Here is a 27,691-nt window from a genome sequence, read left to right as displayed (position 1 = left end):
AATATTTCGCTTTTGCCAACGTTAAAGCCATTGCCAAATAATGAGCGCCTGGTAATTTCAACTTTCTCAACCTATTCATTGTTCAGTGTTTCAATCTAGATTACAAAGCTTTTTGTACGTTCGAAACTGATTTGGAAGATTGATCGTAATAATATCAAACTCACCAAATAAATAGTTCCAAGTGTATAGCATTAAAACGTAATTAAATCGTATAAATTATATCAGAAACATTGAACAATATTTTTATATATAATTTATTATTAGTATATTTAATATTAATACCATAAAATAACAAATTTATAAGAGTATTAGTGTGAGTTAATTTTAAAGGATTTGTAATTGATATAACCAATGTTATATCACATTAGACACTTGTCAAACTATATTCATTATTACAGCTTGTTTATTTAGCTTACTTTTCATTATAACTCATTTTGATGTAACAACATTTATTAACACTTTCGTGTTGTTGGAAACTTATGTTGACATACTGCATTAATGAAAAGGTGCTTCTACATTTCTCAAATGATAAGTCAACTTAAGAAATTCAAAAATTAAGTGTTCAAACTCTAACCCAATGAAACCCATTACAGATACCTCTTTAAGAATATTGTAAATGAGAAAAGGTGTATCGTGCACAGAGAAATTGTGACAATTTGATTTTACTATACTTTTCAGCTCAGCAACATATGACAAAATTCATCATCTACAAGAATTTTTTAAAATTGGTTATTAGATTGTTATTAGTCGTTGCCGACTAACCTACAATTTATCTTTATAATAACTTAAATCTAGTATGACCTATAAGCTCAATCTTGGTCTCCGATGTAATAATGTTTATATATTAATGTTGCTGTTTTTCTATTAAATACACTTCACTATACTACACTACCAGTAGTACACTATCAGTGTTCGGTTCTGGTGTTCCAAGAATTATATTACTTCTATATTGACATAAGAATAGAGTCTGTCCTCAAATATTCTTGCAATTATCTTTATTTCTTCAGTGGCAGTCGGTATCTAAAGGTCTCAGTGTAAGGGATTATTCCTGTAGTATCTGTGTGCATCAGCAATACTTCTCAGGACTTCGTTCTGGAAAACTTAAATTGTGTTTATATTACTTTTCACCGAACAGACCCATAACTGAAGTATCTATGTCAATATAGGTTTCAATAATTGCTTGTATAACGCACAGAATGATTTTCTATTTCGGTTTGGTTCCAGTTATTTATATTGTCACTTGCCTGTTCAGTATGTTATTCCGGTAGCATTCTCTGTACCTTCTAAACAAGACCATCATACCTTACCTTATCGGAAACTTGTGCTACATCGAAAAATAAAGCTGAACATAAATGTTTCCCTTCATAGGCTTTTTCAATTACATCTGTTATTCAATACACCTGGTCAATACTTGAATATATGTTAACAAAACGAAACTGATGTGTATACATCAGTTTTTTTTTCTCCCTATAATCGGTTTTATTCTTTTCAACGGGAGTTTTTCTAATAACTTACGATATTATTGTTAGCAGCAAGAGCGAACTATATGTTTAATAAGCAATAATTAACAAAAAAGAAGGCTTTACAATATGTAACACAAATGCAAATAATTTGAAATTTTAAGAATCTCAAAATTAATATCTAATATAAGTTTCCTCTTTCAGTAGATATTATATATGTATATATTTAACGAAAATGTCAAAATAAACACATCAAAAAATCCGGATAAATCTGGGATCGATATTTATTGTACTAACCGAATCGAAAAATGGTATATCGAATTCTACGGTATTCCAAATAAAATGTCGAAAATGATTTTGCGGAGATGTCATTGAAACGGAAGTCTTATTATTGTATTTTTACTTATTTAGTTTCAGTTATATAATTATATTTTGTAACAAACATTATTTTGAAACTTTAATTTTACGTAATTTAATTTTCATCAATTATTTGATATTAATATTAAAGTAGTAGATAAAGTTGATGGATTTAACAAAATATAGCGAAACAAAAAACAACAGAAGCTCGGATGGCTGGAAAAAAATTGTTTTAAACGATTTTATATCAAAATATTTTCTTAAAAATGTACCACAGTGAAGTTAAAATTAAAATACGAAATAACGTTAATAGAAGACAGTATTATAATAAATGTATGCCAATATCACCTTATATAAATAAGTATTAACCAACATTGTATTTACATTTTCTGAAATCTAAATAAGATTGCAATAATGGGAGATTTCATTTAGAGCAAACGCTCCAATAAATATGATTTATTCCTTTGGATATTTTTTATCTTCCGATTTTAAAGCCGGGAAGTTATTTATTTCGAATGAGCAAACGCCACTTTTATTCAAAAAGCAATTTTTTATCTTGAAGTCGGAAAAAAAGTACGATAAATATATGGCGGAATATAAAAAAGCATTTAAGGTTTCCTGAAACGGCCAAATACTCACAGGTTAGTTTAGGGATGAGGTGATGTAGACAGTGATTTATGTATAAGTCTTGATTTAAACGTTGTTAAATAACAATCCATTTCTCTCCACTTATAATATTATTCACGTTATCCGGGTTGCCTACCGATATTTATTAGCATTTATTTTTAAACATTTCTTTTATTAACACATCTCTTGTTCATTAATTTTATTTCACAATTTTTTGCATTGTCCTGGACGTCAATTACCTCCAATGATATTATTTAATTAAAATCAAGAAACAACTTTTTGAATAAATATTAGTAAAGAGATTAGACAGAGACATTTTGCTAATACCAAAGCCATTTTGATAGCCTATAATTTTGCTCCAAGAATAGATCAGTAAGTTTGGTTTTCATAAAAAGTTTATTTTGTCTTTACATTTTTTTTTCGTTATGATTGAAAAATTATATGGGCTAAATGGTGACCGCGAATCGCTATGTAACTTTCGGCTCATTTTAAAGCATTTTTCAGGGTATCCTGCAACATCTGAGGCTGAACGAGCTTCAATTTCGCGACGAATATTGTCTTTAAGATGTTGAATCATTTGGGGCTTATTCACATAAACTTTTGATTTTAAAAAACCCTATAAAAAATTCTGGTGCTCTTAAATTCGAAGATCTGGCTGTCCATGCTAAATCGCCACTTCGCGAAATTAATCTTCGTGGAAAAACGTCATTCAATAATTGAATTGTTTAATGAGCTATGTGTGTTGTGACCCCATCTTGCTGAAACCCCATGTCCTCTAGTCCTTGCTCTTCCATTTCAGGCCAAGAAAATTTCGAATCATGTCTTGGTACCGTTCAGCAGTAACAGTAACTGCAACACCTTGGTAATTTTCAACAATGAATACCATATAGTTATTTTTAGTGGATTCAATGATGTTTCATGGATTAATTCAGGATTCTGTGTTACCCAAAACCGACTGTTCTGTTTATTGACGTGGCCAATGAGAAAAAATGAGCTTCTTGTGACGTATATTTATTCTTGGGGCGTATATTTATTCACAATAAAATTTGGACGTCTACAAAGTACAATGGTTAAAGCGAAACTGAGCTAAACATCACATAACCAGCGCTATCAAAATGGTAGCGGTACTTTTGCCCCAACTGTTATTATACAAGTACCATACCTTTTTAAATAATTTACGTCGTAGTAATCAAATCGAGACATACATTTAGTATTTTATTTTGAAAAGAATTTATATTTCAGACTAGCGACCCGCCCCGGCTTCGCACGGGTGCAATGCTGATACTAAATTAAATACACTACAGAAAAAATATGAACGTTGTATATAAAAACATAGCGGCCCGCTCCGACTTTGCACGGGCATAAAATATATATGCCTATGTCACTCAATGAAAACATGATTAAAATCAATCCAGTATTTTTGGTTCATTCATTACTGCCCTTGGCCTGCACGCATTAAATTTAGAGTAAAACAATTCCTCTTCCCCTATACTTACTATGAAGATTTCCTGCTATCTTTGGAATATCTAAATTCATACAATTTTTATTACATTACACATTTTTAAACGCAAATTTTAAATTTGTAATATCTCCCAAAAAATATTTGTTTAATTTACATGCTGTAAGGAACCATATTGATCTATATTAATTGCACACTGTATTTAAGGTACTTAATTCGATAAGGATTAATGCCGTATTGCTTAAAATAGCTTCGTAAATAAGCCATTTTCTCACGTAAAAAGTAAACAATAAAAATGGTTAATGTGGGTTATCCCTAAAAGATAAACATATACCATCGCGGACTTTTTTGTAGACCTTTTTATGGTGTACAGTACTGTAGTACATTAATTTGATCTAACTCGTAGGGTTAGGTAGCGTTTTTGCTAATTGCTAAATAAGCCTAAAAAATAAGTTAATTTACGACATCACGTTAGAAGCCTCTAAAATTAGCAATGTTGCCTTAGTATATTATGCATGTATTATACATATAAACCTTCCTCTTGAATCAGTCTATCTATTGAAAAAAACCGCATCAAAATCCGTTGCGTAGTTTTAAAGATTTAAGCGCACATAAGGATATAGGGACAGAAAAGGCGACTTTGTTTTATATTATGTAGTGATAAAAAAATATTGCGAGATGATGATGAAGTTGTTTCTATTTTAAAATGATGTTGCTCTCGGAATTATTCAAAACAAACAATAAATTTTATCTAATCCATCAATATTTGGAAGCCTTCAAATTACACTAAGTTAATTGCCATTCACTCAGAGCTTATACCCATTACATGAATATTTATAGACATAACAAAGGACACTTAAACAGTTCGCTATATTTACGGACAAAATATTTTAAATCGAATATTCAAACTGCTTCCTTGAGATCTATTTTCGTTTTAAAATCAATGTGCGTGTATATCATGAAGGTCTGCGTGTAAACACTCTGATATTTGTATTAACCATACGCCATTATGCAATACGAACTCAAAATCAATCAGTCAATGAGCTATAATGATCTATTTCCTTAGTACGGTCTCGTCATTTGTCGATTGTCTAATAAAATAAATAATCCGAAAGTGATTTCGATCCCTCCCAACGATACCATAATTAATGATGCAGTCGAAAACAGATTTTGGCAAAGTTCTGAATCAAAAGGAAGCGAACGCTTATCAAAATGGGTGTTTATTGGTGAGATCAATAAAGATTTTTGTCCAAAGAGCTTGACGGAAATGCTTTTTGATTTCTAAAAGAATGGAATTTTTTCATAACGGACAGATAAAATGCGGGATGAATTTTTCCCCGTGATTTTACCATAACGCATCCGATAAAAATTATCTGCACTAAGTAAATAAATAAAATATAAGTAATTAAATTGATTAAACATAAATAAATAAATAAGTAAAATATATATAAATAAATAAAAGATAAATAAATAAATAAAATACAAATATTTTTTTTATTTTGAGAATATCAAAAGTAGAAACAGTAAAACTTACTTGTCGATGATACAATACCCTAGATATAGATTGATCATTCTCTGTATCAAATAACTTTACCTAAAAGAAAGGCCCATACTTCTACGTTTAGTTTAAAAATGTATGTGGATCATTACTGAACAAACATTAACTTCATTACTGCTTAGCCTTTGTGGTCATAGTTAATTCAACATGTTTCATCACCTGTAACAGCTTATATTGTTTGCCTTTCTCATTCACGTATTTTTTATAAAATAGGGATTTATTGCAGTCGCTTTTTACTTCATACCGTTGTTATAATTCATGTTCCGATAGTTAAAACTGTTACCTATGCACGAAACTATATGAAATTGTTTGAAACAACTAAAAACCCATGTCTGTTTAAGCAAGGAATTAATTACAAAGCATTCATAAATAGCTTTGAGTTGTATTTTAGATGTTTAACTAGTTTAAGTACAAAGCTTTGTAACTCTTTGCTGTTTGATAATTACGAGCAAAACGTTTCTACGATATAAAATGTTCAGAACATTATAAAAGCCGATCATTCTACATTCTAATTAGATTTATTATTCTATTACTAAACTACGAACGTTCTAGTTCAAATACTAATTAATACTAATTAAATATTCAGTATTTAGAACCCAGAGTATTGGTTAAAACATTTTATTTGTAAATAAAATAAAATTAACAGTCACCAGTTAGTTAATATAAAAATGTTCAATATAGAACGTTATATCGTAAAATTAGACAACTGCCAATAACATAGCCTTCAAATATAAGCATTTTCTAGAATATTTAATCAAAATAAGTTCTCAAAAGTTATTTCAACAGCTTAAAGATGTTAAGTTTAGCATCAAGAGCAAAAAACGTTCTAGTATGAAGTTCAAGTTAAAATAAATCCCCATCAATCAATAATTGAATACAAACTGTTGTTATATAAGTAAGTGATCCTTTTCAAATTATACTGTGCAACTTGAACCGAACATAATTTTCATTTTGTCGTTTCCAGATAATGTCAAAAGAAAAGGTGAATCATACCTTAAAAAATTATGATGTACACTATTAGTTTTATCTTATTAAACAAAAATATTAATAATATTATCCCAGACAAGGTCTAATAAAAGAACAAATATTTTAAAGGTCAGTTGTTTGTTTGCTTTTTATAAAAGGTTAATTAATTATAGGATTATTTAAATGGTTTAGATAATTATTATATCTCCAAAAGCAATGTCTGAAATAATGCTTTGTTAAAAATGATGTGTCATATAACGCTGCTAACCCTGCGTAATACCATCAACTCAGTTATAGCTGAGGTCATTTTAGGGTCATATGATGACGTACAATTCTTAACCGGATTACGGAAAAGGAATAAGAAGATTTGCGAAAATTAAACGGGTTTTACGACATAGTTCAACTAAACCCAACCTTAAGTATATTTACAGTGAGATTAGAAAACAGCACAGATTAAAAAAAGGAAACCGAGATGTTGATATTAAGATTGAGAATCGAATTATTAAAATCGAATCAAGTATCATTTAATAATGATGATTTATCTTTGTTTCAGGGTCAGACGAACAGATACGACATAAAAGGAATGTTTGAGTGTTTAGCTTGCCCAGAAGGTTGCGACTCATGTACAGATGATCGACCATGTGTTGTCTCACTGAATTGGGTGATGAGAACGTCGATATTGGCATTATCCTGTATAATTGCATGTTGTTTGCCGATTATCCTTTTCTTTACGTGGAAATGGCAACATATCAAGGTAACACAAACATATGTGCTTTAAAGACATTCATTATCCTAAGTAAATATATTCGTTCGGCCAATATTACGCGCAGATTTATGCGGTTTACCTTTGAAAATGTTATATAACAATTCAGATAATTTATTGAGCGTTGGTAAAGTATCAGAGCTTATACAGGTAATTTATGTGTATATCCTTTCATACTTCTCACACACTGTACAGAATTATAACATTAATCCAACAACAGACAATAAATAAACAAATAAATGCATACAATAATGGAGATAAAGTAAATGGTGTCTTTTTATAAGCAATTTATATTTTAAATTGAAACAAAATTTATGTATATTAAGTTTAAAATCAACAAACTTACATCATCTAAATCTATAACGCCAAAAAATTGCAATGTTGCCGCATTAACTTTAAGTTTTAATTAATTTTGACATAAAAAAATCTAATCTAAATAAAATAATTAAAAAAATGTTACCAATTATAATTTATTTTAACATTATAATACATTTAATGCATATCTTATGTTTCCAGCATGAAGAACAATATATCTGCAATGAATTATTAATTAATCTTGTGACTAATAAAACTTAATCAATTGTTATTCCTTCAGATTTTGTTATCTTAACATTAGTTTTATTATCATCTTGCCATGAGTGACCCAATATATTTTTCTGAAATATCGATATCTCTTCTAAATACACAAATTTAAATAATATTTCCAGTATCCATAATTAATCCATCCAGTGTATGAAAGGATGGTGAGGGATGTACCCTCAAAGAGCTGCATATCTCTAAGCTTTCTACGGATACTTTCCAGACTAACAGTTTCCTCTGAAATAATTGAATTATATTATCTTTATATTGAAAAAACTACTCATTATTTTCATACTTTTGATATATTTCATCTCTAGTAGAGCTAACCGCTTCGTATGAGGACGGTTTCTTTTCGGTAAATCCAGGATTATATTGTTTTCCATTTTTTGAGATATATTAGTAACTATGTCCATACTAATATTTAATGCAGCTACAACATGCTAAAAAATATTTTGAATGAAAGCCGGAGAACTATCTAGCAGTAAAAATACTTACCTCTCTAAAGCATTTTACTGGCAAGATGGGACCTCCATCCTCCTCTCAACTGATTAGAAACGCATTCTGTTCTGTCTGGCTTCGACATTTTCAAACAGAGCAATAATAAGCAGCGATTTGTAATTTATCAAAACAAGCAAAGCGTTAAAACAACGTGTAGTTATAATTAATATTTTGAAGGATTTAAGAGACGTTTGACAACGGTACAACTTTTGTACGCTGATTTGGTTACATGTTCGAACGTATGAGGCAGCATTGTATCTCTTTTTATCTACAATAAAATAACTAATATGATGAATATGATGACGATGAAATAAAATATTGTCTCATTTTAAAACTAATTTACAAATTGCGGAAGGCAATACTTAAAACATCTTGATGACGTAAGTTCACAATATTAATAACATAAATAATACCAAGCAGTTCATACGAGCTAATTTTGCTATCAAAATTCATTAAATATTACATTATCTTAGTAAAGTAGAACGTTTTTCATACTATATGCAACAATAATTTCCTATTTTCGATGCCAAATCGATCCAATAATAACATATAATATTTTATAACTGATGTAGGTTTATATTGATTGTATTATAGCTATACCGGGAACTTTTCAGACGATTGACCAATTATATCTCAATATAAAAAAATTTGGCGGCATAACAATTCATATTATTTATATAAAGTTTTAATGAGTAATAATTAAAACAAATATAATAATATGTTTGTACAATTATATTTTAATTAATTGGGAACATATATAACGTTAAACCAACAATGTACAATAAATAAATAAATAGAAAGGAATAACGCATCGATTAATAAATATATAAAATGTAACGTAAATATTTAAATTAGGACAATTATAATTATAGTGATGTTATTAAAGTGCCATACAGATAAACGATCGCTCGAATTAAATATTTTGCAGCAATTAAAGCTTTATAAAAGAACCTTACAGAATGCTCTAATTGGTTATTATTAATTTAAAGCTCTGGATTTGTTTGCTCTATATTTTAGAGGCAACATAAATTCGAATTAGATTAATCATTAAATTTCGATTTCCAAATATCAATGCGAATTTATGTATGATATTCTGTTTAAACAGAAATAACAGGATTGTTATTATTATCATTATATTTTATGGAAGTTATAACTTTAAAAAAAAAGTTTTTTCGATAAATTATGAATTCCTTCTGAGTTTTTTTTCAATTAATCAACTTTTTATAGTGAACTCAATGCTTTTTATATGTTTCCAGTAATACTTGCATGACCAATAACTAAATTAAGTAACAATTGATCATATATGCTTATCGTTTTATGATATTTTTACAACCTATAACTGTCAAATTAATTAATGAATTTATTATTAACATTTATGACGTGCTTTAATTAATCGTTTATCATTTTTAATAAAGTACATATGCTGTAGGAAAACATGGATCGGCAATAAAATACGAAACAAGACGTTTTTAAAAAAAATAATACTTCTTGAGTTCTTGAGGAAAATGAAACAATTTTTCACATTTTCCACTAATAGCAATTACACGATTTTTCCCAGATATTAAATATCATTCGGTTATGTATTAGGAACATAATTCCCTTTCCCGATCCCAGCTTCACTGGTAATAGCCAATTTCCTTCCAACTTTCACATATTTATCTGACATTTTTACAAGTTTTTTTTTACTTTATTACATTTCACTCTCTTGTTTCTAAATGTTTCCTCTAACAGTTTGAAGTTGTTAGTTATTTTATTAGGAAAAGAACTTTCCATTCCGAGAGAAAAATCCATATCTAAGAATTTTTCAACAATTATTTAATTATATATATATATATATATATATATATATATATATATATATATGTACTAACAATTTCATGATGGTATTTAACAACATTATAGAACGATAAAATTTTGTTGAAGTTTATTTGAAAAATAAATACAAAAACATACGTCCTAGAACACTGAATATGCAGCAAATATTTTCCAGGATTTATTTATTATTTGTATTCTATGTGACCAAATAAATATCAAACAGAATTGGCGTTGAAATATCTATTGAAGCCGAGTGTGATTAATAAATTCCTGCATGAATTGTGTGACAACAGCCGCATGTTTTTTTTAATGCAGAAAATATCGACGAAATTTCCAATTTTGTGGATATACAGTTTGTAAGAAAATTTGAACATAAAATATTAGGTTGAGAAAACACTAATTTCGGTTTTTTTCTAATATATGACTTTAAAATCTTATATTTCTTGTAAAACTATACTCATTCGATGAAGCCATGCTATAATGCATTTGTAAAATAATCATAAAACAAGGCCTCCAGTTAATATTTACTGTTACAACAACTCTCCTTCTAGCTGTTTATAATTTTTATAAAAAGAACAATCTAAAAATTACTTATGTTTTGCCACTCATTCAAAAATACAAATACGGTTTCCGAAAAAAAAGTCTCAAAATATTAAGTAAATAAGGGTAGGTTTTTTTTATTCTTTGTATTGGCTGGTGTTTTTTCGTGATACTAAATTTTATTTTCACATTTAGTAAGCGTTTTTTCATTTCTAATATATATTTATTACATTCTATCACAATTGTAATACTAGTACATTATGCACACAAAGAGTGTGAAATAGTAATCATTAATATTCTATAACTGTGGAAGATATTTTATTTAAAATTGACTTTGCAAGTAAAAAAAATCTTCAAAGCAGCCTTTATTGAAAAGTCAACAAGCAGCAGAAAAGCACGAGCAAAAGGAAATAATACTTGTGTTTTGTCATAAAACAGTTATGGAGTATTTGATTGCCTACATCTAATTTAAACGGCTTGTATAACAGATAGAGCATGATTGAACTGTTAAAACATTGTTTTAGAAGAAACTACAGACAACAGGAATATTATATGTCACTTTGATGAGCTGTTTGAGATTCATTGCATATAGATACTTTGCCACATAATTAAACGATTAATTTATAAGCATTGCTGAAATTGAATTGATAAAATCATGGAATAATCTTATTATGTTGCTATATACACATATATATGAGACATCTAAAAATGTATTGCTTTTTCGTGTCTCAAACATATCAGGTGTACCGGAAAGTCGTTACCGTTTTTTTGGAAAGAAACTACACAGTTTACAAGAAAATAGAAAAATATTTTTATTCAAAGTATTGACCACTTAATTATATACATGTTACACATCTTTTAGGCAATTTATGGATGTCATCCAAAATAAACTGTTTCCCCTTTGGGCAAAACCATTCATTCTTTCAAAGAACATTTATCGAGCAATTTTCTAACTTTTTCGAAATTGGCGAAGTGTTGCTCTACAAGCGCTTATACCATGGATGCAAAAAGTTGATACTCGGACGGAGCAAAGTCTGGAGAGTACAGCGGGTGCAATAATATGTCCCATCCAAGTGCTTTCAACGCTTCCTCGGCCGATTTTATGAGAGGCGCGTTATTGTGGTGTAAAATCACTTTAGCTTTTCTTCGGGTCCACTCTGTAGTTTTTTGATCAATGCATGGTTCAAATTGATCATTTATTGTCGATAGCCATAACTTTTAATTGTTTGAGCAGGTTTCAACAATTCGTTATATACCACGCCACTCTGATCTCATCAAACACAAAACATTATCGTGCGACTAAAACGATTTGGCCTTAAAGTCGATCGACCAGCTTTTCCAGGTGGTAGCCATGATGTTTTTCACAATAAATCCATTTTTCATCACCCGTCAGTATTTGATGCAAAAATGACTTCCGATAATACATTTGAAGCAGCATTTCCCAGATAATTTTGAAGCATGTATAGCTTTGAAGCTTGATGTCAGTAGAAAAAAATAACATATCTGTCAAATCATGACATTGCATACTTAAACCTAGCGACATCTGTTAAAACTGGTAATGACTTTCCAGTACAACTGGTAGGTGACGGAAATTAGGTGAGACAAAGATATCGTAGCAAGAATTTCGTAAACAACGAAAGTTATTAATTCTTCTAACAAAATACTGTTGGTTTTAGGTGGTGCGAGCTGCTAGTCCAGTCCTGCTACGAGTCGTTGCTCTGGGGGCATTTTTTATGTACGGAACGGTGAGTATTAATGGGTACAATAAGGCGCAAACATTAATCACCCTCAACCCTTGTTTCTCTGGCTTTTGTAAAATTAAATATGTTTTCACCTGCTTGCCACTAGGTTATATTTTACACGCAATATAAATTGTTGGCATTCATTTCGATATAAATGTAAGAAGATTGCATACGCTAATGCCGGCTCTGTTTAAATAAAACCAACTCGTCCATTCCGATTCAATGTGAAACAACGAAAAGTGCATTTACGGATTCCTGCCGTTATTATTTATACATTTTTCTCGTCAATAAATACGTAGCAAGAGTAACAAAATGTTCCATAACCATAAAATAAAATCCTGATGCAGTCGATGTCGTAAATACAACATAGTAGAGATGTTTAGGAGATGTCTTGTCATTCGAATCTTTAAATCTTGTTATGTATTAAGGGTTCTTCGGCATCATAACAATACCAGTACTTGAAAATAAAAACTTTATATTACAAGCTGGACATAACATACTTTAAATACCTTACTAACACTGTTATTATATATTAAAAACAAAATATAACAAAAACATTCTTCTGTTTAAATATTAATATTTACCATATAAATTAAATATATTTTGATTAATTTCTCGAAGTTTCAAAGGAAGAAATTCGAAAGTTAGCAAGTGATGATTGTACCTTCAGAAACAAGGACAAATCACACGGACTCATTTCAAATCAATAGGATGCATGAAACTCTCAATTTAATTTGAGTTTCAGTATCTAAAATATTCTATTCAGTTAATTTATCTTTTCTTGATTTTCTTCAGAACTCTCAGAGTAACCAAATAATGTAATTAATAAAATAGGAGATCTTAATACATAATAAGCGACAGATCATAAAAATGATCGATTGGTAAAGTAATAACCCAATCCAATGCAATGCAAATCCGAACAAAATCTCTTATAGTTTCGATTGACATCTACTTGTCGTTACACAAGCTGAGTATGTTAAAAGACTCATTGAACCAGTTTAGCTATAGGTATATACAGTGAAGATCAATTTCTAATAGTTACAATGTTGTTACCTACTAAGACCGATTGGCATCTAAAAATAAATAATACTATGAAGGCACTATTATTTTACTACTATTTTATTACGTATATTTGCTACCAAGCTAATAAAGTCTCAAAATTTGAAAAGAAATCTATAAAATTACATTATTTAAAATCCCTTTTATACTAAAACTAATTACCTTATATTAAATATGATATTTGCATGTAAAAATAAAGAAATATGATTTCCATGCGAAATACATGAATACCGCCTTTCCTTTGAATTGTAAGACCCCAAGCAGGAAACTTTCGTAGTCTTTGATAGAGTGATTAATGCTACTGTAGATCATATCTTGGTCCAAAACTATTTTGATTAAAGTTTGGAATAGAATTATTTAATTAAAGATTATGTACAGATTTTAATTACTTACTACAGAAGTACACGAAGGCTTTCGCATTCATTGAAACTCTTTTACGTCATATTTACTTATTATTCCGACAGAGATGCATACATACTTCTTCGAGTTTCTCAACACAACACGTAAATGTAGTGGATTAAAATCTAATTTAATTTTTCAACTTTTCATTAAGATAGTCATAAGAAATATAATAAAATGATAAAGAGGAGGACCTGCTCAGTTCGGAATTAAGCAACTTTAAGCGTTCTTTTCGCACATAAAAACTTTTATCTATGCCAATTTAGTTTTTCAAAATGAACGCGACAATTATTTTTTAAATCTTCTCCGTACCACTTATAATGGAATCACTACAATTAATCTTAATTGATTTCTTTTTTAGTTACTTTAAAACGCAATTAAAGAAAATGACTTTATTAAATGAATTATATTAATAAATTAATGTTCGCAATACACACTCAGATATTATTTCTATTAATTTATATTTTATGGTGAAATTTATATTTGGGTATAAAAAATTGTTATTCTTTGCTCATTTTCAGACTTTCTGTTCTACATTAATTAATATTGACACTATAATAATGAAACTTAGCTCTCTTATGTAGAATTTTACGCCGAATCATCTAGTCCTATGATAGCTTACTTATTTCTGTTAATTCATACTTTATGGCGATATTTATATTTTGTTTTAAAAAATGGTTATTCTTAAAACTTAAGTGTATCGTATTATATATTGGCTAGATGTCAAAATAAATACGTTTTATGTTAATTACACATTTAAATTATACTAATTACAGATTTGGAGCTTATTCAGAGATATCAAACATTTTAACCAAATTTCCATATATATACTCAGGAAAAATGTCGATTTTTGCTCATTTTCAGACTTTCTGTTCTACATTAATTAATATTGACGCTATAATAATGAAACTTAGCTCTCTTATGTAGAATTTTACGCCGAATCGTCTAGTCCTATGATAGTTTACTTATTACTATTAATTCATATTTTATAGCCATATTTATATTTTGTTTTAAAACATGCTTATTCTTAAAACTTATGTGTATCGTATTATATATTGGCTAGATGTCAAAATAAATACGTTTTATGTTAATTACACATTTAAATTATACTAATTACAGATTTAGAGCTTATTCAGAGATATCAACCATTTTTACCAAATTTCCATATATATACTCAGGAAAAATGTCGATTTTTGCTCATTTTCAGACTTTCTGTTCTACATTAATTAATATTGACGCTATAATAATAAAACTTAGCTCTCTTATGTAGAATTTTACGCCGAATCGTCTAGTCCTATGATAATTTACTTATTACTATTAATTCATATTTTATAGCCATATTTATATTTTGTTTTAAAACATGCTTATTCTTAAAACTTATGTGTATCGTATTATATATTGGCTAGATGTCAAAATAAATACGTTTTATGTTAATTACACATTTAAATTATACTAATTACAGATTTAGAGCTTATTCAGAGATATCAACCATTTTTACCAAATTTCCATATATATACTCAGGAAAAATGTCGATTTTTGCTCATTTTCAGACTTTCTGTTCTACATTAATTAATATTGACGCTATAATAATGAAACTTAGCTCTCTTATGTAGAATTTTACGCCGAATCGTCTAGTCCTATGATAATTTACTTATTACTATTAATTCATACTTTATGGCGATATTTATATTTTGTTTTAAAAAATGGTTATTCTTAAAACTTAAGTGTATCGTATTATATATTGGCTAGATGTCAAAATAAATACGTTTTATGTTAATTACACATTTAAATTATACTAATTACAGATTTGGAGCTTATTCAGAGATATCAACCATTTTTACCAAATTTCCATATATATACTCAGGAAAAATGTCGATTTTTGCTCATTTTCAGACTTTCTGTTCTACATTAATTAATATTGACGCTATAATAATGAAACTTAGCTCTCTTATGTAGAATTTTACGCCGAATCGTCTAGTCCTATGATAGTTTACTTATTACTATTAATTCATATTTTATAGCCATATATATATTTTGTTTTAAAACATGCTTATTCTTAAAACTTATATGTATCGTATTATATATTGGCTAGATGTCAAAATAAATACGGTTTATGTTAATTACACATTTAAATTATACTAATTACAGATTTAGAGCTTATTCAGAGATATCAACCATTTTTACCAAATTTCCATATATATACTCAGGAAAAATGTCGATTTTTGCTCATTTTCAGACTTTCTGTTCTACATTAATTAATATTGACGCTATAATAATGAAACTTAGCTCTCTTATGTAGAATTTTACGCCGAATCGTCTAGTCCTATGATAGTTTACTTATTACTGTTAATTCATACTTTATGGCGATATTTATATTTTGTTTTAAAAAATGGGTATTCTTAAAACTTAAGTGTATCCTATTATATATTGGTTATATGTGAAAATAAATACGTTTTATGTTAATTACACATTTAAATTATACTAATTACAGATTTGGAGCTTATTCAGAGATATGAACCATTTTGACCAAATTTCCATATATATACTCATGAAAAATGTCGATTTTTGCTCATTTTCAGATATTTTACTCTCACTTAGTTAATATTGGCGCTATAAAATTTAAATTTAGCTCCCTTATGTAGAATTTTACGCCCAACTCATTTCTATTTATTTATATATTATGGCGAAATTTAAATGTTGATATAAAATTAAGTAATATTTGAAAAGTTCCACTTAAAATGGAATCACTATAATTAACCTTAATATTTATTTTCTAGTTTCTTTAAAACGCAATTAAACGTTTAGTACGAACAGAAATTAGTTCGGTATATTTATTGTCGACAATTCACCGTTTATATCAGCTTCATGTTACATAAGTTGGTACTCAGATATTTTTTGGCTTTCTTTTAGCCCAATGTAAATGGTATGAACTTGAATGACATGTAGTTCCAACAGGACGATGTGAGGGTATGGTTATGTCTCAATTTGGCTCCGCTATACATTTTCTTGTGGGGTTGTTTGACCTCACAGATCTATAACAATAAGCCACCACCCTGGGAAGCTGATGATGACATATTCTAGACATAATGGAATACAGAAAACTCAAACATAGCTTGTTTCATTCTGTTTTAACATCGACTCTTCTTTAGTGCACGAAAAAACTAGAAAAACTGTATGTAACTATAATTCTGTATTAATTCAGTTTTCTTAAAACATTGCCGCTATTTAAATTAAACAAAAACACTGCATTATTATTATGAAGTATAATAATACACGCTTCCGAAAGACGAATCATTAGCGGTAATAGTGTCAATTTAAATACAAAATTAACTAGGTAATTAGGTAGGATGTAGAGTAGCGTATTCAGATCGCTTGATAATTAACCGAAAGCTTTTGATTTTACTTACGGTAAGGATTGTGAATTAATTTCAAAAGACTTATATTGGATAGCGATGCTTCAACTGTACCGTATCGAACACTTCTCTAACTATATTCAAGTCAGAGCTCTGTCATTAGGTTTCACCGTTTATTATGTATCATTTCGTTGAATGAAACTATCAAGGGAAATTGCTATCGACTTCTGTCGATGTATTTGAGTGGAGCTTTGAAAAGAGGCAGCTGTAATACAAGCGAAAATGTGGTTAAAGTTGTATTCACCAGACATTGATCCTTTTGATTCTTTTTGAACAAAAAGCTTAAAAGGAGTAAAAAACTACGAATAATACCTTGAATAATTAAAGTGGTTGAATTTACGAAAAAAAAATCCATATTACACATGTGACTTTTTCTGGAAATTACTTTTTGCCCCATCTTATATTACCAAAAATCATTGTACAAACTCTATTATCGTGTTTATAACGACGGCTTGGAATGTTAAAATATAAAGGGCGAAGGACTTATAAATTCATTAATTTTGTCCGAAATAAAATTAAAAAAGCCTTTTAGTAGTTATACGTAATAATTGCTCTAACATCATTTATGGACACAAAACTCTTTATAGGAGCTTATTACATTTGTCTACTGGGTTATTTATCCTCAATTTGCTTGGGATAATATAAGCATTATTGTTTTAACGAATAACGTACGTATTTCAAAGTATACTCGTATTTGTCACATATATATCACACAAGAATACTTAATCAAGCGTATATCATATACCCTTTAACAACATAAAGCCCGTGATGTTTGTTAATTCAGATTGCAAATTGCTTAATGAGATTGAAACAATGCATATGTTACAGATTTTAGCTACGCTACAATAGCAACATTAACATGTACGAACAAATACAGTTATGCGAACTGTTGTTATGTTTAAATAAATTATACAAACATTAAAAATATTTGTACGTTGAAAAATTGAAATGTAGGTTATTTACAATTTTGTAAAGTAATTTAGAACAGAAATATTTCAGAAATAATTGAATATAAAGAATAAAAGTTATATGTGGCGCTTAATTACAAATGATTTCTGATACCAGTTTCACCAGTAATCAAGCTGAATTTTCTGTAACCCTAGTTATTAAAACAGAGTCTAAAATACAAGGTGTCTGTTGAGAAAACTATTTATTAACTACTAATATAAACTTAACTATCAATTTGAATTAACATTATTTTTATATTCAAGAAAAGGCTAATAGGGCTAAATCTGATGATTTATTAAGTAATAAGACAGGTAATTATAAAATGTTTAAAAGTTTATAAATATATGATATAATGCAAGACATTCTAGTTATATTAAATATTACATATACATGCAATATACACAACGCATATAAATATATTTTAAAATGTTAAAATATATATAACATGTAAATAAGGCTAGAGCAATGTCTGTATTTCCTGTATTTAAAACAATATAGGAAATAAATAGAATCCAGTGTTCTATATTAAGACAAATCCAATACCAAATCCAACTTAAATCAAAGATCCAATAACTACCTAAAAAGTATATTCAGTACAAACCATTACTCTCAGTTTAGTTTTGGCATTCGGCAAAAGAAAGCCCATAAAATGTCCTTTTAAACCAAAAATCTATAAATAAACGCGTTAAAGTGTCTCATAAACGGATTTGACGTTACTTTTATCGCTTCATTTTACGATTTGTGAAATAAAGCGAGAGTTAAGCGGAATTTCCTCTAACTGTGTATATGTCATTTTTTTTCCAGATGATCGTTACATATTTCAAACCGACTATATACTTCTGTACAGCTCGTATTTGGCTTAGAGAAATTGGATTTGCTCTCACTTATGGAGCCCTCATGCTGAAAACATGGCGGTAAGTTTACTTTTCTTCCAAATATTTTGACAAATTTACTAAGAAAATTGTTCGAAAACAGTTTATCGTATACTCTGGCTAATTCGTGTTAAATAATACTGTACTATAATCTAAATAGTTTCTTCTACTGAGTTCCCACGATATATGTCTCGGCAAAATTCTTCTTCCCTTAATGTTTCTTACTGTATGGCACACTAATAGTTTTCTGATGTAGTCTAGGCCTACTTACTATAAAAATCCTCTAACCATTACATTTATTTTACCTTTTCTTTTAATAGGACTACATTCACCTTGTTGCTTTTAATTGTCTATTTTACACTAATATTAACTTTATTTTATCTTTCATATGAACATATTCAAAATATTTCATATGATAAAACATTTTTATTTTTATTTTAATCACCAAATCAGAAATTAAAAAAAAATTAATTTCAAATAAAAAGTATAATTTAAAAATGCATCTCTCAAATGTTTACATAATATATTATGTTATGATAACCCTTTTTTATTATACTTTTAAGTCTTAAAAACTAGCATAACTAGAACGATTACACTGTTGCCCAAATGCATTTAGAAATACAATTGCAAGCATAAAGTACATCTATACCCTTGGTAATTCTTGGATATGTTAATCAAGCACAACAAATAAATCCTGAAAAGCTTTTTAACCAATTATCACTGGCCCATAGTTCCTCCAAAATAAAGCTGCCTTCCCCATAATTGCCACTAGACAAAAGTGCACTTCGATGAAATCCAATATTTTGTAGTCTAAATTAGAAAATATGAACATCAACATTATACTGTTAGGTCTATAATAAGTCTTCCATGATCATTAAGAACGAGAAAAATGAAAACATTAATTATTAATAATTAATTTTAAACTTTATTATTTTTCTAACATCAATTATTTCTGCCAAATTTATTTTTAATGAAAATAATAAAAACAAAAGTCATGAAGGGAATTGTGAAAAATATTTTATTCATCAAAAATTGCCCGAATTACTTTTTGTCAACTCGATTCTAATTAAAAAATACCTTTTTTCGCCAGAACTTTTGCCTTTAGGGCATACAGAATGTTTTTTAAGAAAATACAAGAAGGTCCTTTCCGTTAATATCCCGATCATTTTCCTTCTTAAGTCTTAATATTATCTTATAAAAAAAGTTTAACGTTTATTTCAATACATTTAGATATTTGCATTTTTGTAAATATTTTTTTTAAACTAATTTAGATATATAAGGTGGACCAGTTGTTACTTTATTTTTGGATTGCGTGTTGATATTGACATCAAACTTCTTATCTAATATTATTGAAAAATGCATACCATGTGTACGGGAAAGTCGAAAGAAATTACCGTTCTTTTTTAGAAAAAACTACATCACTTTCGAGAAAATGGAAATTTATTTATTCAAAGTATTGGTCATTTGATTCTATATTTCATCTTGCCCAACTCCTTGAGCAAAACCGTTATTTGAGTTATTTTTTCTTTACTCTCTAAGCGGGTGTCCTATTGGTGCGAAAATAATCAAACGAGACAAGGTCTGGAGAGTATAGCGGGTATGATAATATGTCCCATCCAAGTACTTTCAACGCTTCCTTGACCGGTTTTGGTTTATGAGACGATGTATTATCGTGCTAAAAAATCTCTTGACCGTGTCTTCGAGCCCATTCTGAACGTTTTTCGATCAATACGTGGTTTAACTTGATCATTTGCTGTCGGTAGCGATCATTATTAACTGTTTGACCAAGTTTCAACGGTTCGTAATACAGCAGGCCACTCTGGTCCCACCAAACCCAGAGCATTATCTTGTGACACAAAAAATTAGAGCCGGCTTCGTCAGGTGAAAGCCATAATTTTTGGCGCTTAGGATTTTCAAAATAAATCCACTTTACTATCGCCCGTCAGCATTCGAAGTATGAATCACTTCCGATCATACCTTTGAAGTAAGTAGCATTTCACAATTCTGCGAGTGTACATTTTTAGGCACGAAACTTGACATTTTCAAACAGGTATAAATCTTTGACGTTGTTACTTTTGCAAAATATAACATATTGAAGCTTGATGTGAATAGAATAAAATGACAAATGCGTCCAAACGTCCATATTTAAGCTTGGCGACATATTTTAGTAAAACTGGTAATAACTTTATATAACTGGTAAAATTGGCACTCAAGTATTATATGACACAGCATTTCAAGCATGTCATTATTGGTTCACGGTACACAAAGCATCATTTGTGAAAGAGAAAATATTGAACTAAAAAATTAAATTAGGAAAATAATGGTAGGATTTTTTGAAAAAATCTTGTTCTCTTGTATAATATCCACCCTATGTATATTAAATATTTGATTGTATATTTTATAGTAAGTTAGTTTTTTAGACTGAAAAGTTATTATATCAATGTCGTCTAGTTTAAAGCAACTTTTGATTAATGACCTGATTAACATCCTTATGCATAACAAAAAAACACTATGCCGAACTAATACTGCTGATATTAAATAGCCGTAAGTCTAGTTAAAAGTAATTTATATCGAACTTTATTGGATTTGAGGTCATTTTTTTAATTAAAAATATTTCCAATCTTGCAGAAAATGTAATATTCATAAAATAATATATTAACAAAATGAAGCGTGTTCAATTTAACTGAGTTATTACTAAATAGATTATAAACGACAAATATAATGACAAGTGAGTTGTTAAACACTTTAAAAAAATATGTAAAATGGGCTTTTTTAGAGTAAGTAACATCCCATATGCTTGTTTAATTATTCTGTTAGTAAAGTTTTAAAGGGCCTGTAGTCCGTATGATGTTTACGTGAAAAGCTTTTCGTAAGTTTGTACAATAAAAGTAAAAACATACTTGGCACCAGCTCCAATTACAGCACGACATTATAAGAAGTTTAGGAAATCCTAGAAATATTTACAAAACATTAATATTAAAATTTGTGAAATGTTAAAAAGTAGATTTTTAATAATCTTATGTAAAAATTATTATTATTATCCTATTACAATATTACATCTAACCAATATTACAAATATTATATAGATACATGGATCTAATTAATCGCAATTAATAGTATACAAGATAAAATAATTCGGAGTTCATATATTGATTAAAAAACATGTAGTAGTTAATAAAGCGAGCATATTCAAATTTAACGGGTATCACAAAAACAATCAAGGATATAACAGGCGAATTATTTGCATTTTAAAGAAGTTGCCTTAATAGGACTGCCAGTATTTCACTGTTGTTTAACATAGGAGAACAAGATAAATAGTTTCCGGTTTATCTCTCGCCAATTGTTCAAAATCGAGAACGATTTTATGCATATAATGCATATAGTCATCATTCATTATTTTGTCATCCGACATAACATATTTTGAAACAATTACGACAAGAAAATGACGTATTGTTCCAAAGGAAACAATGCGGTGTTCAGTGTGCTTTTTTGTTTGGTTGATAAGCTGATGGCGCAGATATTCTCTTTGGTTCCGTTTTTGTCAATTACGTCAAAATATTGCTGAAATCTTTTAATTTATAAAGAAGATATATTAATGGGAATATTTTGGGATTGTTTTTTGTAAATCTACGATGCTACTGTAAAGGAATTAGACATATTATTATTTTTAAAGTACTCCTTATACTTATAATAAAATTTATTTAATAAATATAAGTCCAACAATTCTATAACTGACCAGAAATAGCATTTTTAATTGTGAATATCTACCACCCTAATATGTCTTTAGTTGTTTTTACTGTAATAATTTGTTTTTGTATAATAAAATTACTTTAAGTTTCAGCTGTTCGTACAATAAATGCTTTCTAATTCAAAATAAATTAATTTTCTTGTAATCTTGAATATAAATTCTAGATAAACACTTGCCCCGAATATAAAATAAATTACATTATTGGCGACAAACTATAATATAACATCTCCTATGCCCTTGAATGTTATCAGAGAATTAGAATGTTGCTCGAATTAGTATGTGGCCCAATAAAGTTTAATTATGACAGAAGTTTGGGAGTAGAGCTCTACAAATAATCACAATTAAAATTCAAACGAAAATCCATCCAGAAAATAGATACGTATTAAAATAACTGCGTACCCTAATGGATGATAAAATCTAATTATAAAAGAGATTTTTGCGTGAGAAGCTGACAATTTAATCAAAAATGTTCTCGTCTAGAAAACAATACCAATGTCTCTGAAAAGCGTCGTATTTTATTTCCCATCATTTAAAGAAAGCAAACCGCAGAAATGTTTAATTAATGGAAATAACAGTACAATTCCAGATATTTTCGTTTTTGATGCCCAATCTCGAAAAAAACAGCGACAATAACTAAAAGCATTTTCTCATTAAGTATAACCATAGAGGGAGCTTGGGTATTGAATTTCGATTATTATACTGTTATCAGAAAAAATATGTTGACGATTGAATGAAAAGTTGGCCTGGAAAGTTTTCAGAAACAATTTTCACTTGCAAATGTTTCGAATCGAAACGTATTTTCGCAGAAATTTATTTTCACTGTAAGTATATGTCGTCCCAATAACAAGAATTCTTTTTTTTTCAGGATATCTGTTATTTTCCGAGTCCGATCAGCCAAAGCAATAAAGATCACTGATATGAACCTTTTGAAAAGGTTGGGGATAATACTGGCTTTTTTTACTGCACTGCTCACCATACGTACACTTATGGCGCCCCCTATAGTTATAGTTGGGCGAACGGAAGATGATCTGAAGGCCTACTTGTGCCGAACGGATTTATGGGATAATGTTTTTAGTGTTGGTAAGTAAAAAATACACATGTTCTCTTATTTACGATCTCACACAATTTAGCACTTTTTTTAACCAATAATAATGATTTAGTTCTTATTTGTAGCCAGGTCTTAGCATCTAACTGACATTCAAAATTTTATAACAAATGATTTAGAAATATTTAAAACAGACTTTTGAAGTTTTAACATTTTAACACATACAATAAAGGAGATTATTTTTAAACACAATGATGGTCAAAAATATCAACATATTTAATTTTCATTAATCGAAAATCCTAATTTTTTGAAAGACGATTCACAGTTCAACACAAATAATAAAGAATATTTTTTAAACACAATGGTACTCAAGAATGCCATCACATTAAAATTTCATTAATGGAGATTAACAATTTTATAAGATATAATTCACATTTCAACACAATAATAAAGGATATTTTTTAAACACCAAAATGTTCAAAATATCAACACAGTTAAATTTCATTAATCGAGAATCATAATCTTATAAGACATGATACACATTTCAACACAAATAATAAAGGACATTTTTTAAACACAATGATACTCAAAAATATCAACATATTTAATTTTCATTAATCGAAAATCCTAATTTTTTGAGATACGATTCACATTCCAACACAAATATTAAAGAATATTTTTTAAACACAATGGTACTCAAGAATGTCATCGCATCAAAATTTCATTAATGGAGAATAATAATTTTATAATATATGATTCACATTTCAACACAATAATAAAGGATATTTTTTAACTACAAAAATATTCAAAATATCAACACATTTAAATTTCATTAATCGAGAATCAAACTATTATAAGATATGATTCACATTTCAACACAAATAATAAAGGACATTTTTTAAACACAATGATACTCAAAAATATCAACATATTTAATTTTCATTAATCGAAAATCCCAATATTTTGAGATACGATTCACAATTCAAATATTAAAAAATATTTTTTAAACACAATGTTAGTCAAGAATGTCATCACATTAAAATTTCATTAATAGCGAATAATAATTTTATAAGATATGATTCATATTTCAACATAATAATAAAGGATATTTTTTAAACACAAAAATGTTCAAAATATCAACACATTTAAGTTTCATTAATCGAGAATCATAATCTTATAAGACATGATTCACTTTTCAATACAAATAATAAAGAACGTTTTTCAAAAATAATGATGTTCAAAAATATCAACACATTTAAATATCATTAATCGAGAATCATAATTTTATAAGATATGATTCACATTTCAACACAAATAATAAAGGACATTTTTTAAACACAATGAAGCTCAATATAAACACATTTAAATTTCATTAATCGAGAATCATAGTTTAATAAGATATGATTCACATTTCACTACAAATAACAAAGGATATCAATACTAATTAATATCAATAAAATGAAATATCGATAATCGAAATTCATAATTTTATAAAATATGATATACTCTTCCTTAGTATTAGGTAAAGTAAGTACTTAACAAATAATATAAAGGATATCTAACAAATAAGGTGGCTTGGTAGGCTAAGGCTTAGGATTCGTCTTAGTAGTAAAGTTAATAATTATCCGTTTACAATAGATTTGATACAAAGCTTTTAGTACATGAAGAGAAAATATATATTCAAGATTATTTTAAGTAAAAAACACTTTTCTGAATTGTAAACAATTAAAAAATAGCATACCTTATAATTACTAATTTAATTTGCTCTAGTTTTACTTAGACACCAAAAATATAGTTATTTCAATAAAGCGAGCTTCTGGAAAAATATGTGTTGCCTATCGCGACATAACTGGAGCAAGAAAATGGATTTTCCAGTCCAAAAAATTAACGCAGCATATTCTCTTTCTATACAGATAGTTCATTCTCTAATACTATAATGGTGCTGCTAAAACAATACTTCGAATAGGATCAATAATTTGTAAATAGAGATTTTACAGTACATTTTGTACATCATTTTCAAAAAAATGTTTCAATAAATATTCAATAAACTACAGTAAATTACAAAAGAATTACTAATTTCTTTGTGGTCCTATAAAATATATTTCGGAATATTTACATTGGTAAACAGGTTGGCAAGACGATTTTTATAACGATAATTTCCTTCCTTTTCATTAAATCTCATTTGGAATTAGGAAATAGGGAGGAAACGGAATCAGAATTACCTGGGGGTACATGAATTCTGGTAAAACCTCGAACAGTAAACTGTTTTAAATAAAGCTTTCGAAAAGTAGACTTTTGTGTCATTTAAAGTGGTTTTTAGAGCAATGACATTGTCGATTTATACCTCGATAGACAAACGAAATCAGGAAATGGTTTAAATTTCTTTTTTTTTATTATTTAAATCAAAGAATTCTTGAAGCTTAATGAAATTTTAGGAAAAAAGGTTTGCTAATTTCTCTTTATTCGTTAAAAGAATTTCTTGTGAATTTTGATAACCATTAAAATGTCCTCTGTTAAATGATAATTTCCTTTCATTAAATCATGTTTATAATTAAAAATATCATTTTTAATATTGTTTAACTATTTTTCGATGGATTTACAATAAATCACTGAATTTATATAAAAAAGGCCTCTCGCAAAATTAATTCATGATCCTTTTAATTGTAGATATAGACTGAGCTCCTATTGGGTAAAACTAAGATAATGGTAAATATCTAATTGAATAATAATCATGGCTGGAAAACTAAGGTCCATAACCAAAATCAACGTCCTGTCCAGTCCCCTTCAACCCTTGAATTATTAACCCTTCGCTTTTAGCTAAACATTTCGAGCTCACTAAAAACCCACAAATTGACAAATTACTGTCATCTCTGAGAATAACGCTTTTCTCATTCTGTATTAAATAAACTTCATTAGTCTTATATAAACACTAATATCTTCATCAACAAATATATATATATATATATATATATATATATATATATATATATATATATATACTAGCTGACCCTTGCATATTATAAGAAAATGTTTGTAATACTTTATTGTACATCAATAAGTAACAAAGGTATGAAGATACATAGTAAATAAGATAAAATGTTATGGTATGGCTTGAAATGGTCCTGTATAATATGTGTAGCGCCAAATGATTTCATCTGGAAACAGCTGTTATATTTCTAAACGTCTGTGTGTGCCAAGAAGTGCTTAGGATCTTTTCCAATCCCAGAAACTAAAGATCGTAAAGGATCTGGTAGTGGGACCAATTGTGGCAATTTTACTTTGCCTACAGCACAACATAATCCAGTAGATTCACCACTGTATTTTAACGCCTTGCAATATTTACAAATTATTGTCATTTCCCCAATTGTTACCGATTTGTCGGCACAATAATCAATTGCCGCATCATAGTGGAATGCAGATCGTTCCAGGATCACAGGAGCACTGTGTCTGCGGAATCGCTCAATTTCGTTATGTCGAACTCGCTGTTGTGTTTGATGTGCACGAAGTCGTTGCATTCTAAGCCTATCTACTTCATTTTCACTCACTAAAGAACGCAATTCTGACATAGCAATACGACTATTTTCTTGATCTGTCTTTCTCTGGTCATCAGTGCGGTTAGCACGTGAGGTAGCTCTTTGCACATTTGATTGAATGCGACGACCTAAGTCAAGTCGTCTTCTCTTCGGCATCGTAAACTGTAATTAATCGAACTGAAAAAAGTTCTCGCGCGCTCACACAAATCAACAAAAAAAGAGCACATAATTTGAAATGTCACTCTCACAAAGGATCACCGAAGTTAAGAAACTTCTCGCGCACGTAACTGTTAAAGATAGAAGGATGCAC

At 28.6% G+C, this 27,691-nt stretch overlaps 1 protein-coding gene across 3 annotated transcripts in view; it reads left to right on the top strand.

Moving 5' to 3' along the window:
- The window catches only part of LOC143197822 (metabotropic glycine receptor), a 578,984-nt gene that overhangs the window by 533,051 nt on the left and 18,242 nt on the right, over positions 1-27,691 (top strand). For all 3 annotated transcript variants that reach the window (XM_076406597.1, XM_076406598.1, XM_076406599.1), the window contains 4 exons: positions 6,981-7,181; positions 12,299-12,367; positions 18,988-19,097; positions 23,669-23,883. In XM_076406597.1, the coding sequence (XP_076262712.1) occupies positions 6,981-7,181; positions 12,299-12,367; positions 18,988-19,097; positions 23,669-23,883 (595 nt within the window). The remainder of the gene's footprint in view (positions 1-6,980; positions 7,182-12,298; positions 12,368-18,987; positions 19,098-23,668; positions 23,884-27,691) is intronic.

This window comes from Rhynchophorus ferrugineus, unplaced genomic scaffold, assembly GCF_030347505.1.
Source record: "Rhynchophorus ferrugineus isolate W39M unplaced genomic scaffold, kcgeb_rfMv2 rfM5, whole genome shotgun sequence".
NCBI lineage: Eukaryota > Metazoa > Arthropoda > Insecta > Coleoptera > Curculionidae > Rhynchophorus > Rhynchophorus ferrugineus.
Note: the sequence above shows the minus strand (reverse complement) of the source record. Positions and strands in the feature narration are given on the sequence as shown.